The sequence below is a fragment of the Babylonia areolata genome, chromosome 21 (genome assembly GCF_041734735.1).
Source record: "Babylonia areolata isolate BAREFJ2019XMU chromosome 21, ASM4173473v1, whole genome shotgun sequence".
NCBI lineage: Eukaryota > Metazoa > Mollusca > Gastropoda > Neogastropoda > Buccinidae > Babylonia > Babylonia areolata.
In genome coordinates, this window is record NC_134896.1 from 4,247,924 (window position 1) to 4,262,781 (window position 14,858).

The following is a 14,858-nucleotide window of genomic DNA, read 5'->3' on the forward strand; positions in this document are numbered from 1 at the left end:
TTCGCAGTTAAAAGAAAAGAAATACAAATTCTGGACAGAACACACACACAGTGACACTAACTACACTATTTACATGTTTACTGCATATTAATATTCTAAAGTGGACACTGAATTAATTAGAATGAACATAAAAGAAAAATTGAATGGACGGTGTCATAGTTTCTCAGTGAGTTTAACTGCTGAAGCTTGTCGAACACAGATCTCTGCAGATCTAGAGAAAACGGCCACATATTGCAGTGTGTTTGAGGCAGTGGGAATGTCTCCTTTGCCTCAGACATGAAAGAAATTCTTAAATGCTCAAGATTTTCCAAAATAACATGATTTAAATAGCGTTATCACTTTGATTACCATTGTTGATTCATTACAATAAAAGAACATGCTCAAATAATAATTTTTGAATGTCATTGATACAGCAGTGCGATAAAACCACTTACTCTCAACCCGAACATGCATCATTCTAATCTGCTTTTTAGACTTTTTTTTCTTGTTTTAAAAGTGATGCTTTATATGATGATAATAACAAATACAGAACACATTTTAACAAAATGATTTTTGAAGGTTTTGTTTTAATTGTTATTATTTAAGTGTGTGTCACAAGTGAGCCTTGCCTCTCTTGTTTTCCTTTTTAGCTTTGTACAGTTACAATTTGATCAACAACAACAAAAAAGCATTTCAGTTGATATAAAAGTAGATGATACTGGGAAAAGCTATGTCCTTGTTCAGTTTTGCATTTCAGCCACCAGACTTACTGCACAAAGTTGTGTGTTCCAATAGGATGAATGTGAAGTGCTGCGACAGACCAACACCAATCTGGAGGAGATGGTTCGAGTCCTCAGGCAGCGGTCCAACAAGGAGCAGGCAGAGAGGGAGAGGGAGGAACAGGTAAGGAGGGGGTCAAACTTGTGACCTTCACCTTTTTTCATTCTGGGATTGAACTTGTCAAGTTCACCTTCATTTAATTGTTATTTATTTTACCTCTAAGTATTTACTTTATTTTATTGATTTTTAGATCTGGTCTCGTAACCAAGGGTGGTGTTGTGGAGACACCACAAAGTGACTGACAACTCTCTGACGATCTCCTGCCATCTGACTCAGCTGTAGGCTGCTCTCTGCGATTCGATGAACGACAGGCCTGTCCACTCCTGGATGTTATCTTCCCACCTCTTCTTCTGTCGGCCTCTTCGTCTTCCTCCTGGCACTGTGCCTTGCAGGATGGTTTTTCCAGGCCTGATGATCTAGGTACCGGCAGCCTCGCTTGTTAAACTGAAGCTAAGACTAAAAAACTTGGATTTTGCCCATTTCCCCAAGCCTGTAACTTCAGTGATGATTAAGAAATAAAGATACGTTTTATATGGAAATAAAGTTCACTTTCTCCTCTTTCCAATGCTGTTTTTGTTTTTCATCTGTATTTTATCTTTGTTGAATAAAAGAGTAAAAATCGGGGGGCAGTCAAAAGGCTTCTTGCACACTGTGGCTGACCGCTCCGACACAGATCGTGTCAACTGGTTTTCGCGTCTCTCTTTTCTTTGCTTGGCTTGCCTGTCCCATTTGATCTACAGAGCTATTTTTAGTACAGCTGTGTTTGTCTGAACCTCATCTTTCCAGTGAACATCAGTTCGGCTTGCAAAACCGCATATTGCGAATATAGCGCATAAAAAAACATTTTCGCTTGACTTTAAACTTAAAATTCTCAAAATTGGTAATAAATACAATAGTAATTACGGATATTGAAGAGAAGCATTTTTAATTTCCTTTTGAAGATATATGCAACTACCATGTGGTATTACTGGTGCAGACAAGCTCTGAGTCGAAAGAGCGGCTGTGCATCAGTCGGATGCCGAAAGTGGAAGCCGAGCCAAACTTCAACAATGAACTTGGTCGGTTCTGAATCATTTGAGTTCGTTTGATTTTACTATCACACTGTTGATTGTATCATCGATAAACATTTAAGAGGGGGTATTTTTCATAAATGAGTGCACAAAAGTGCTCAATCACTGGGAATACCCCATACTGCCGCACCTCGTTTTAAATCTAACTGAAGCGATGATTGTTTTTTTCATTTTCATGATGGAATTAATGATCAGTATGAGAAGCTGCTGTTTGTTGAAATGAAATTAATCAGCAGACATATTGTGTAGTAGTGGTTTCACTTTCATTTACAAAACACAAATTATTACACAAAAAATTTTCTGTTTTTCCAGAACATCATGATTCCTGCAAGTTGATAACACAATTTAAAAAAAAGAAGAAGAAGAAGTAAAGAAAGAAAGAAAACATTTTGCTGAATGTGACTTTTAATTAAAAAGTCATTGTAGTGTGTGTGTCAGTCAGAGAGAAAGAGAATAGTGGTGTGTATTTGTGCATGTGTGTCTGTCCAGTTAAAAAAAAAGAGAAAAATTTGATGTTAAATCTTACAGATAATATGAAATAGATCTAAAAAATTTTCTTTAAATTGAATTTTGACTGCAAAAATGCTCAATTTTAATCAACTTCAGTTGACTGTAACTTTGGTTCTAATACACATAGAAGCATAATTTTTGTGGTGGGATGTTTGTTTTGACTTATAGTTTTAATCCAAGCTTGTTTAAATGTTGTTTTAACAGAATTTTTTTTTTTTTTTTTAAAGGTTGCCGGTATGTAGATGATCTCTTTATCTGTCCATACCACATCATTTATCTGTTCTTCACAAAGCCAGCAGGCTGTCATGTGCCCAAACGGCTGCAGTTATTCTGTTTCTGACCTCCTCACTTGTGATGTGGTCTCTGTATTTATCTTATTTTATTTCATTTGATTACATTTCATTTTATTTATTTTCCCTCAAGGCCTGACTAAGCATGTTGGGTTACGCTGCTGGTCAGGCATCTGTTTAGCAGATGTGGCGTGGTGTATATGGATTTGTCTGAGCACAGTGACGCCTCTTCGAGAAACCGAACTGAATTGAGCTGCACTGGGGAGTCCATGATACATAGTGAGGACAGATTGCTCCATGCCACTGGGCTAAGACTGGGGAAAGAGTATTGAACTTGTGTGTGTGAATGTGTGTGTGTGTGTGTGTATGGTGTGTGTGTGTGTGTGTGTGTGTGTGCGTGTGATGTGCAGGAACAGATACAGGAGCTGTCAGAGGAGAAAAAGAAACTTCAGAATCTGCTTCAGCGAACTACAGACAAGGTGGGTGTTGCTGGGTCTGTCTTTGTATCTTTTTTATCTTTTTTCTTTGTCACTGGGTCTGTCTTTCTTTGTATTTGTCACTGGGTCTGTCTTTCTTTCTTTGTCACTGGGTCTGTCTTTCTTTCTTTGTCACTGGGTCTGTATTTCTTTCTTTATATCTTTTTTCTTTGTCACTGGGTCTGTCTTTCTTTTTCTTTGTCACTGGGTCTGTCTTTCTTTCTTTGTCACTGGGTCTGTATTTCTTTCTTTATATCTTTTTTCTTTGTCACTGGGTCTGTCTTTCTTTGTATCTTTTTTCTTTGTCACTGGGTCTGTCTTTCTCTCTGTATTTTTTTTCTTTGTCACTGGGTTTGTCTTTCTTTGTATCTTTTTTCTTTGTCACTGGGTCTGTCTTTCTTTCTTTGTATCTTTTTTCTTTGTCACTGGGTCTGTCTTTCTCATTGTATCTTTTTTCTTTGTCACTGGGTCTGTCTTTCTTTCTTTGTCACTGGGTCTGTCTTTCTTTCTCTGTATCTTTTTTCTTTGTCACTGGGTCTGTCTTTCTTTCTCTGTATCTTTTTTCTTTGTCACTGGGTCTGTCTTTCTTTCTTTGTCACTGGGTCTGTCTTTCTTTCTTTGTCACTGGGTCTGTCTTTCTTTATATCTTTTTTCTTTGTCACTGGGTCTGTCTTTCTTTCTCTGTATCTTCTTTCTTTGTCACTGGGTCTGTCTTTCTTTCTTTGTATCTTTTTTCTTTGTCACTGGGTCTGTCTTTCTTTCTTTTTCTTTTTTTCCTTTTAAAAATTTTTTTTTTTTTTTAGGAGAAATCAGTGGATGCCTAAAAGTTCTGCAAATGAGCAGGATAGTTTCAGCATCCCTGGAAACTGTCTGTCTTTCTTTGTATCTTTTTTCTCTGTCACTGGGTCTGTCTGTCTTTCTTTGTATCTTTTTTTCTTTGTCACTGGGTCTGTCTTTCTTTGTATATTTTTTCTTTGTCACTGGGTCTGTCTTTCTTTCTTTGTATCTTTTTTCTTTGTCACTGGGTCTGTCTGTCTTTCTTTGTATCTTTTTTCTTTGTCACTGGGTCTGTCTGTCTTTCTTTGTATCTTTTTTCTTTGTCACTGGGTCTGTCTGTCTTTCTTTGTATCTTTTTTCTTTGTCACTGGGTCTGTCTTTCTTTCTTTGTATCTTTTTTCTTTGTCACTGGGTCTGTCTTTCTTTGTATCTTTTTTCTTTGTCACTGGGTCTGTCTTTCTTTGTATCTTTTTTCTTTGTCACTGGGTCTGTCTTTCTTTGTATCTTTTTTCTTTGTCACTGGGTCTGTCTTTCTTTCTTTGTATCTTTTTTCTTTGTCACTGGGTCTGTCTTTCTTTCTTTATATCTTTTTTCTTTAATTCTTTTATTCTTATTTTTGAATCTTTTTTTCATTTATTTCTTTCATTTCTAGAATTCTTTGTCTTTTTTTTGTCTTTTTGACTCACTCGTGTAACATTTGAGTCTGTGGTATAACTCAAGAGTTTGGTTGTTTTCCGCTTGAAGTGATAGACGAGAAAAAAAACAAAACAAAAACACCGTGGGGGTAGGGGTTGTGGGAGGGGGGTGGGGGTAAAAGTGTGTGTATGTGTGGAGGGTGAATAGGGAGAGACAACGCTAGGGAAAATGGAAACGTTATAAACGCCAACATCAAACAACTATAATAAATGCCCTATTGGACTACGCAGCAAACCTTCTGCAACAGCAAATAACATATTGGAATTGTTAAAAACACATTCAAAAGAACTTTTGGTGAAGTCTGGTAAAAAAACATTTTAGATTCTGACATTCGAATATTATATGGTTGCTAGATATATGTTCTCCACATATGCACCTAACATCTTTGCTGAACTTAGTTATAAAAGCGTTCAGTTTTATCCTTTTTGATAATGTATGGATATGCCTTAATCTTATTGAATTACTGTATGTATTTGACTGATTGATAGTTCCCGGTTGTTGAACATTAATTACACTGTGGTTTAAAGTTTTGCCATTTTCCTGGTATAATTCTCTGATTTTGTTCCACGATGTTTTTTCTAGTATTCGATAACCCTCTTGTACAGACAGAGGCACAAAGTTCTATGGTTCCCTGTTCGTTTTTTGCTCCTTTTCTTGCAGCACTGTCAGCCCATTCATTGTAGAGAATACCAAGATGTGAAGGAACCCAGCAAAATGTAATATGTGTTCCTTTCAAGCCTAAAAGATGTAAAATGTGGCTGATTCTATTATGATTTTGGATTTGTTCTTACAATATGATGAGTTTAAAGCACATAATACAGATTTGGAATCAACGCAAAACAAGACTTGTAGAAGGCAAATTGGAAGATCAAGAATATGATTTAGAGCCATAAGAACAGCAATAAGTTCAGCAGTGAATATTGAACGATTTTTACCAATATAGTATGATCTTTCCATTTTCAGTTTTGGTACAATGAAAGCTGAACCTGCTTGGCCATTGTCTAATAGTGAGCCATCCGTGTAGATCTGTAAATGATCACAGTATCTATTTTGAAGGTGTACTCAGACTTCCGTTGCCATGATATTCGGATTTTCATTCTTCTTCATGTCAGTGTGATTGACATCAAAATGTGCTTTATTCATCTCCCAGATGGGGTATGGACTACGGTCTTCTGTGTGTCTACGTCTTCTGAATTAATTTCAGACTTTTCGAACAGGTTTGACACAAACGTGCCAATGGGTGTTAAATAAGATATGTCTTTAGCTCTTTTGGGGAAGTTGTTTTCGGAAGTAATTTTTACTTCCTCTGATGTATAATTTTCAGTTGTTGAGCTTCTCAATAGGTATTTAGCACATGCGAGGTTTCGGTATTCATCTGAAGGTAGTACTCCTATTTCTTTGTATGTTCCGAGGGTTGATGCATGGAAAGGTACACCAAGGGCAAGTCTATATGCTTTACAGTCTATGCTTTGAAGTTTCTTTAGCAAATATTTTGGAGCTTTGAAAAAGACTTCTTGTCCATTGGATAGTTTGGATCAAATAAGTGATGATGATAAATGTTTCAAAATCGTTGTATCTTGTCCCCAGTACTGTTTACTCACAATTTTGAGTAAGTTTAAAGATTTTCTTGCTTTTGTTATTATATATTCAATATGGCTATTCCAAGTTAGTTTTGAATCAATCCTAAAAACTTAACAGTATCTTTATACTGAAATGTCTCATTTTCAATCTTAAATGTTGGTAACTCTTCTGGGTTTGTACCATTGTTAAAAAGCATAATGTGTGTTTTTTCTGATGATAATGTAAGACCATTATCAGCAGTATATCTATTTAATCTATCTATTTCTCTTTGGTATATTTTCTTGATATAGTTTAAAGCCCTTTTGGGTGTGTGTGTGTGTGTGTGTGTGAGTGTGGTGCCTGTTTAGAGAAGGAGTGTTTGGAACTATAAAGTGAAGTTACCCTCTTTCCATTGCAGTGATCTGGTTTTGCTTTTTTGTTAACTTTGGCATTTGGCTTGCACAGCCGATAGCAGCAACTCTGAAAATAAAAACCCGGCTTGCACATTGCAGCAACCCCAAAAATAACTCTAGCGTCTTGGTCAAGGAATGTAAACAATCCTCTCTTCCTAGGCTTATCAGCACCACTGTGTGTGTCTGTCTTCCTGTTTATCTGTCTGCGTGCAGTGACCCCTCCCCTCACTTCCACCCTTCTTTGTGGGAAGGTCTCTCTGTACTGCAGCCTGCAGCCTGAATAGAATGAAATGTTCAAAACTCTGACCAGCGTTTTCTCCGGATATAAACACACACACACACACACACACACACACACTTGCCAGCACGCACGCTCACACACACATGCAGGAGTAGGCATGGTACAATGTTTGGAATTCATGCAGTTCTGCACTCACAGGTGAATGACATTCACACAGTCGTATACACACAGGTAAAAATGGGTGTGGTACAGACACACAGTTCTACACACAGGTAAGGGAGAGCAGGTACAGACAGGTGTGAACAATGTGCAGCTGCTGCAGACGAGCACAGAGATGGCGGCGGGGCAGACCCAGCTGGTGAGGAAGGTGGAGGAGCTCAAACAGCAGGCAGGAAACATGGTGGAGCTGGAGACCTTCACTGGCCTGCAGGTAAACCCCCTCGCACACCACACCTTCACTGGCCTGCAGGTAAACCCCCTCGCACACCACACCTTCACTGACCTGCAGGTTAACCCTTACCACACCACACCTTCACTGGCAGGTTAACCCTCTCACACACCACACCTTCACTGGCCTGCAGGTTAACCCCCACACACACCACGCCTTCACTGACAGGTTAACCCCCTCGCACACCACACCTTCACTGACCTGCAGGTTAACCCTTACCACACCACACCTTCACTGGCAGGTTAACCCTCTCACACACCACACCTTCACTGGCCTGCAGGTTAACCCCCTCACACACCACACCTTCACTGGCAGGTTAACCCTCTCACACACCACACCTTCACTGGCAGGTTAACCCCCTCACACACCACACCTTCACTGGCCTGCAGGTTAACCCCCTCACACACCACACCTTCACTGGCCTGCAGGTTAACCCCCTCACACACCACACCTTCACTGGCCTGCAGGTTAACCCCCTCACACACCACACCTTCACTGGCCTGCAGGTTAACCCCCACACACACCACACCTTCACTGGCCTGCAGGTTAACCCCCTCACACACCACACCTTCACTGACCTGCAGGTTAACCCTTACCACACCACACCTTCACTGGCAGGTTAACCCCCTCACACACCACACCTTCACTGGCCTGCAGGTTAACCCCCTCACACACCACACCTTCACTGGCAGGTTAACCCCCTCACACACCACACCTTCACTGGCCTGCAGGTTAACCCTCTCACACACCACACCTTCACTGGCCTGTAGGTTAACCCCCTCACACACCACACCTTCACTGGCCTGTAGGTTAACCCCCTCACACACCACACCTTCACTGGCCTGCAGGTTAACCCTCTCACACACCACGCCTTCACTGGCAGGTTAACCCCCACACACACCACACCTTCACTGACAGGTTAACCCCCTCACACACCACACCTTCACTGGCCTGCAGGTTAACCCTCTCACACACCACACCTTCACTGGCAGGTTAACCCCCTCACACACCACACCTTCACTGGCAGGTTAACCCCCTCACACACCACACCTTCACTGGCAGGTTAACCCCCTCACACACCACACCTTCACTGGCCTGCAGGTTAACCCCCTCACACACCACACCTTCACTGGCCTGCAGGTTAACCCACACACACACCACACCTTCACTGGCCTGCAGGTTAACCCCCACACACACCACACCTTCACTGGCCTGCAGGTTAACCCCCTCACACACCACACCTTCACTGGCAGGTTAACCCCCTCACACACCACACCTTCACTGGCCTGCAGGTTAACCCCCTCACACACCACACCTTCACTGGCCTGCAGGTTAACCCCCTCACACACCATACCACCTTCACATTGCTGTATTGCATGTGGCACGTTGCACCATGCAAGTCATCAGCTTGAGGTGGACGGTGCGGTGGCTGAATGACTAGAGTGCTGGATTCTCACCCAAGTTCCCTGGGTTCCATCCCCTGTGTCAGCGCACCTAGTGGGTTAAGGGTGGACGTTTTTCCCTCCTACCAGGTCAATGCATGTGCACACCTGCTAGTGCCTGAACCCCCAACGTGTGCATGCGCAAGCAGAAGATCAAATATGCACGTTATAGATCCTGTAATCCATGTCAGATTTGGTGGATTATGAAAACAAAAACATACCCAGCATGCACCACCTCCACACACACACCCCCCCCACCCCCACATGGTGGGGTAGATAAAACAGTCATGCACGTAAAATGTTATAGGTGTGTGTGTGTGTGTGTGACTGAAATCTGATTGAATGACACAGGAAACAAATGATGAGTGCCCAGTGTTGTGCAAATGACTCCGTGTTTGTAAAGCGCTGAGAGTTTGGTCTCTTAAGCACTGTGTAAGTATCAGTATCATCATTACTATCATCATGTCCTGAAGTGTACCATCGTGAAGAGCAATCGGTGCATCAAGTGATCAGCACACTTCGTGTTTATCCTGTCTTTGTGTCATGTGTGCATTGTCATGTGTGCAGTCGTTCTTTGTGTCATGTGTGCATTGTCATGTGTGCAGTCGTTCTTTGTGTCATGTGTGCATTGTCATGGGTGCAGTCATTCTTTGTGTCATGTGTGCATTGTCACTCTTCTGTCGCGTGTGCATTGTCATGAAACTGTCTTTGCTGTTTGTCATCACTTGGTTTCTGTGCATGTGCATCAGAAAAAAAAGGTATGCTTGAATGCCATAAAACACTTGGTTTGTCCGTTTGTTCAGCTGTAATGTGAATGCAGTGCACTGGTGTGTTTCTAGGTCAGCCTTCTGGAAACACAGCGCCATGCCATCGCTCTCCAAGAGGCCCTCATGCAGCGAACACAACTGGCAGACAGAATCGTGGCAGGTCTGTTAGTGTAGGGGGAGGGTGGAGGGGGGGGGGATATGTGGAAACAAATGTGTGTGTGTTTTTCTCTGTGTGTGTGTGTGGGGGGGGGGGGGGGGGGCAGTGTTTTTTGTGTATTTATCATTTGTGTTTATTTTGTGATTGTGAAAAAAAAGATTCCTTATCCTTGGTGTCTGATTGTCCATGGTGTTATTGTGCGGCCAGTCAGGACTTGCTGCTACAAGTTTCACATTCAGTTCACATCAGTTTCTCAAGGAATTATCACTGTATTCAGGCTACTTCATGTACGCTACAGCACATCTGCTAAGCAGATGCCTGACCAGCAGCATAACCCAATGCACTTAGTCAGGGTGTGAGAAAAGAATTGAAAAGAATAAGATAAAATAGATTAGAATAATTATGACAGTGAATAAATAAATCAGTTGATAAATAATAATATTGATGATAATGAAAGGTAAGTACGTCAGAATATAGTGCAGGGAAAGATAAGTAGAAGGCAAAAAACTGAATTAAAAACATTAAGTATACATGTGTTGTTGTTTTTTAATTTCAAGGCTGACACATGATCTTCACATAAACTCAGCATGCTAACAACACATTGAGATCCTACCTTAGGTTTGTGTAAAACATTAACAAGATAAATAAATCAATCTATCAACAAGTTAAATTGTAAAAAAATGATATTTAAAAAACACATGCACCCACACACACATGCACACTGACACAATATGCAAATGCTCACACACACATACACAAACACACACACACACACACACCAGAAATTTGCATTTGTCACCAGAAATTTGTATCAGTGGCTGAAATATTTTTTCTTGCTCTTTTTTAAATTTTGTGTGTGTGCATGCTGTATCTCAGAAACTGAAAAGCAGCGTCGACAGGAGAGAGACGCATGGGAGATTCAAAAGGCCGAGATGCTTTCTCAGCACGAAGCGACAACGGAAATGTACCGCAGTCTGGCCGCTAAGCACAAAGCTCTGGTGAGTCCCACTTGTTGTTCACACACCTCTCTCTGTCCATATCTCTGTCTTCCTCTCTCTCACTGTCTTTCTCTCTATTTCCCTCTGTCTTTTTCCTGTTTCCCCGTGGTGTCACTGATTGATCCCTCAACCCATTCAACCTGAGGGGGTCTACAGCCTCAGCAGGCTTCCCTGCCTCACTGACTGGACGGCTGACAACACAATGAAGGGGTCACATTGCAGCGTCTGTCCACAATAACCATCACGTGTCCACTTGCAGCGTCTGTCCACAATAACCATCACCTGTCCTCTTGCAGCATCTGTCCACAATAACCATCACCTGTCCCCTTGCAGCGTCTGTCCACAATAACCATCACCTGTCCCCTTGCAGCGTCTGTCCACAATAACCATCACCTGTCCCCTTGCAGCGTCTGTCCACAATAACCATCACCTGTCTCCTTGCAGCGTCTGTCCACAATAACCATCACCTGTCCCCTTGCAGCGTCTGTCCACAATAACCATCACCTGTCCCCTTGCAGCGTCTGTCCACAATAACCATCACCTGTCTCCTTGCAGCATCTGTCCACAATAACCATCACCGGTCTCCTTGCAGCATCTGTCCACAATAACCATCACCTGTCCTCTTGCAGCATCTGTCCACAATAACCATCACCTGTCTCCTTGCAGCATCTGTCCACAATAACCATCACCTGTCCTCTTGCAGCATCTGTCCACAATAACCATCACCTGTCTCCTTGCAGCATCTGTCCACAATAACCATCACCTGTCTCCTTGCAGCATCTGTCCACAATAACCATCACCTGTCCTCTTGCAGCATCTGTCCACAATAACCATCACCTGTCCTCTTGCAGCATCTGTCCACAATAACCATCACCTGTCTCCTTGCAGCGTCTGTCCACAATAACCATCACCTGTCTCCTTGCAGCGTCTGTCCACAACAAACCAATAACCATCACCTGTCTCCTTGCAGCGTCTGCCCACAATAACCATCACCTGTCTCCTTGCAGCGTCTGCCCACAATAACCATCACCTGTCTCCTTGCAGCGTCTGTCCACAATAACCATCACCTGTCTCCTTGCAGCGTCTGTCCACAATAACCAATAACCATCACCTGTCTCCTTGCAGCGTCTGTCCACAATAACCATCATCTGTCTCCTTGCAGCATCTGTCCACAATAACCAATAACCATCACCTGTCTCCTTGCAGCGTCTGTCCACAACAAACCAATAACCATCACCTGTCCCCTTGCAGCGTTTGTCCACAACAAACCAATAACCATCACCTGTCCCCTTGCAGTGTCTGTCCACAATAACCATCACCTGTCTCCTTGCAGCGTCTGTCCACAATAACCATCACCTGTCCCCTTGCAGCGTCTGTCCACAATAACCATCACCTGTCCTCTTGCAGCGTCTGTCCACAATAACCATCACCTGTCTTCCTTGCAGCGGCTGTCCACAACAAACCAATAACCATCACCTGTCCCCTTGCAGCGTCTGTCCACAACAAACCAATAACCATCACCTGTCTTCCTTGCAGCGGCTGTCCACAATAACCATCACCTGTCTTCCTTGCAGCGTCTGTCCACAATAACCATCACCTGTCCCCTTGCAGCATCTGTCCACAACAAACCAATAACCATCACCTGTCTTCCTTGCAGCGGCTGTCCACAACAAACCAATAACCATCACCTGTTTCCTTGCAGCGTCTGTCCACAATAACCATCACCTGTTTCCTTGCAGCGTCTGTCCACAATAACCATCACCTGTCTTCCTTGCAGCGGCTGTCCACAATAACCATCACCTGTCTTCCTTGCAGCGGCTATCGACAACGAGGCTGGCCGCCCAGCTGAAGGAGCTGTATGCAGAGAACGCGGACCTGATGATGGTGCTGCAGCAGACGGAGGCCAAGCACATGGCTGCACAGCGCAGGAGCCGCAAGCTGCAGCAGGAGTGCCAGGCCATGCACGATGCTGTGCATCACATGCTGCACAGGAAGGGGGGTACCGGCAGGTGACCCAGGTCACACCTGTCTGTCTGTCTGTCAGTCAGGTGACCCAGGTCACACTTGTCTGTCTATCTGTCAGTCAGTCAGGTGACCCAGGTCACACCCGTCTGTCTGTCTGTCAGTCAGGTGACCCAGGTCACACTTGTCTGTCTGTCTGTCAGTCAGTCAGGTGACCCAGGTCACACCCGTCTGTCTGTCTGTCAGGTGACCCAGTTCACACCCGTCTGTCTGTCTGTCAGTCAGGTGACCCAGGTCACACTTGTCTGTCAGTCAGTCAGGTGACCCAGGTCACACCCGTCTGTCTGTCTGTCAGGTGACCGTGAGTCACACCTGTCCATCTGTTTGTCTGTCCATCATTCCACACGTAATCACCATGGAACAGTGAGGAACATAGCATTGTCAACCTTTGTGCTGTGCAAGCAAGCTGTTTGTGGCTGCCTCACCTGACAGGCATGTGTTGTGTTTCCCTACATGGTGCTGAAAACTGTCACAGGAACAGTGAGGTGTGCAACCAGGATTTGTCATCCAGTATGTACGTGACCAGGAGTGACAATGACTTTGTGTGTGTGTGTGTGTGTGTGTGGGTGTGATTCACAATGTGTGTGCATGTGTTACTGCACGTTTCTGGTTTCTTCCAAGGAGTGGTGATGATTGTTTTGGTTAATTGGTGTTGTATATGTTTTGTCACTTGATGAAACAAATTTTGGTCATTTGGCATGGTAAAATCTATCATATCATGTTGGTGAAACACTTGATGTTGATGTGTGTTTGTCATTGTGTGTGTGTGTCTGTGCGCGCGCGTGTGTGTGTGAGTGTGTGTATGTGTGTGTTTTTACTTCACATTTGCTCACTGTGAGAGATCCGTGAAACTGATTATTTCAGTTGTGATATATCAAGCAGCATTAATTTTTTTGGTTGTATTTTTTGCTCTTGTATGTAAACCAATGAGTCTGTATTGAACAATGATACTCCTTTTGTGGGTGCATTTTTTTCAAACTCCAGACCTTTATGTGATGATAATTTCATGCCAGTGTATTCATTTCATGAAAACATCAGTAGCTTTACACCAGTATTTCTCTCCAAATTCCATCACACCAAATATTTATTGAATTCCTTTTCACCAAATATTTGTTTTCAACTGCCTCAGTAGCCCTTTTTTTTTCTTGACAAAATCCTATTAGACACCAATGATTTATTTAGATATGTTGTCATTTCCTGTGATACAGTACAATGTGCAATTTATTGTCGACCCTCAGTGTCAGTGGGGGTGGGTGGGTGTAGAAACAGAAAAATTCACAGTGAGTGGGACGTGCTGTTGTCGAGTCACTGGGGGGTTGGAATTTCCCTTGTGAAGAATGTTTTGATAGCCATTTGTTCTTCTCAGTGGAAAACCCTTGTCTGTGTTGTTTGTATTTGGAGGAGTGGGGATGGGAGGTTGTGTGTGTGTTTTTTTCTTCTTTTTTCTCTCTCTTCTTGTTGTAGCTTTGACTCATTCAGTATTGTTTCATTGTTTGTGCTGAAGGTCAGAAGCTGTGTTTCACATGATGTGTGTGGTATTGTTTGGCTGGAGGCATTTGGTAAACAGATGTGGTGCAAAGTACAAGCAGGACAGCTTTGAGAAAAGCAGTTGCTCAAGCCGCTGTGTATTTTTGGCTGTTGTTGTTGTGCTGTTTGATTTCATATTTGTCTCTTAGCCTTTCTCTGTCTCTGTCTCTCTCTCTATATATATATGTGTGTGTTTGTGTATGTGTGTATCTATCTATATATCTGTGGTTTCAAATATATTTATCACTATACTTGCATATAAAAAAAAAAGGAGAAAAAAAGAGAAAGATTGTGAGTGGCGATGGAGTGCATGCAGTTGTCTTTGAGAAACAGATTCACACCAAGATGGACATTCACAGAGCATTACATTGTGTACAATGCACTGCACGGGTTTGTGTACAGATAAAATGTGGGTGAACTTAAAGCAAAAATGTATGAATGAAATGCATTCTAAGCTGAAATAAATGAAAATCAGTGCGCATTCATGTGTTCTTTGTGTGTGTATGTGTGTGTTGGTTCTGGTGACTTGCTTTGCCCAGTTCATGTGAAAGGCTGGGGATGTCTGCTGTGCTGTCCCTGACATTGTGACAACAGCACACGGTCAGGACAGCAGTAACTTCACCTCCATTAACCCCTTGACCGCTG

At 42.7% G+C, this 14,858-nt stretch overlaps 1 protein-coding gene across 4 annotated transcripts in view; it reads left to right on the forward strand.

The window, feature by feature from the left end:
* LOC143295885 (uncharacterized) overlaps window positions 1–14,682 on the forward strand; it is a 100,723-nt gene extending 86,041 nt beyond the window's left edge. For 2 of the 4 annotated variants that reach the window (XR_013057086.1, XR_013057088.1), the window contains exons 25-31: window positions 775–882; window positions 3,100–3,168; window positions 7,166–7,282; window positions 9,582–9,669; window positions 10,543–10,664; window positions 12,480–12,837; window positions 12,873–14,682. Coding sequence is in view for 1 of the 4 variants with exons in the window: in XM_076607559.1 (XP_076463674.1) it covers window positions 775–882; window positions 3,100–3,168; window positions 7,166–7,282; window positions 9,582–9,669; window positions 10,543–10,664; window positions 12,480–12,677 (702 nt within the window). In the remaining 3 variants the exon portion in view is untranslated. Of the gene's footprint in view, window positions 1–774; window positions 883–3,099; window positions 3,169–7,165; window positions 7,283–9,581; window positions 9,670–10,542; window positions 10,665–12,479 lie in introns of all 4 variants that reach the window. The other 2 variants (XR_013057087.1, XM_076607559.1) reach the window with 2 other exon arrangements.
* The last annotated feature ends 176 nt before the right edge of the window (window positions 14,683–14,858 follow it).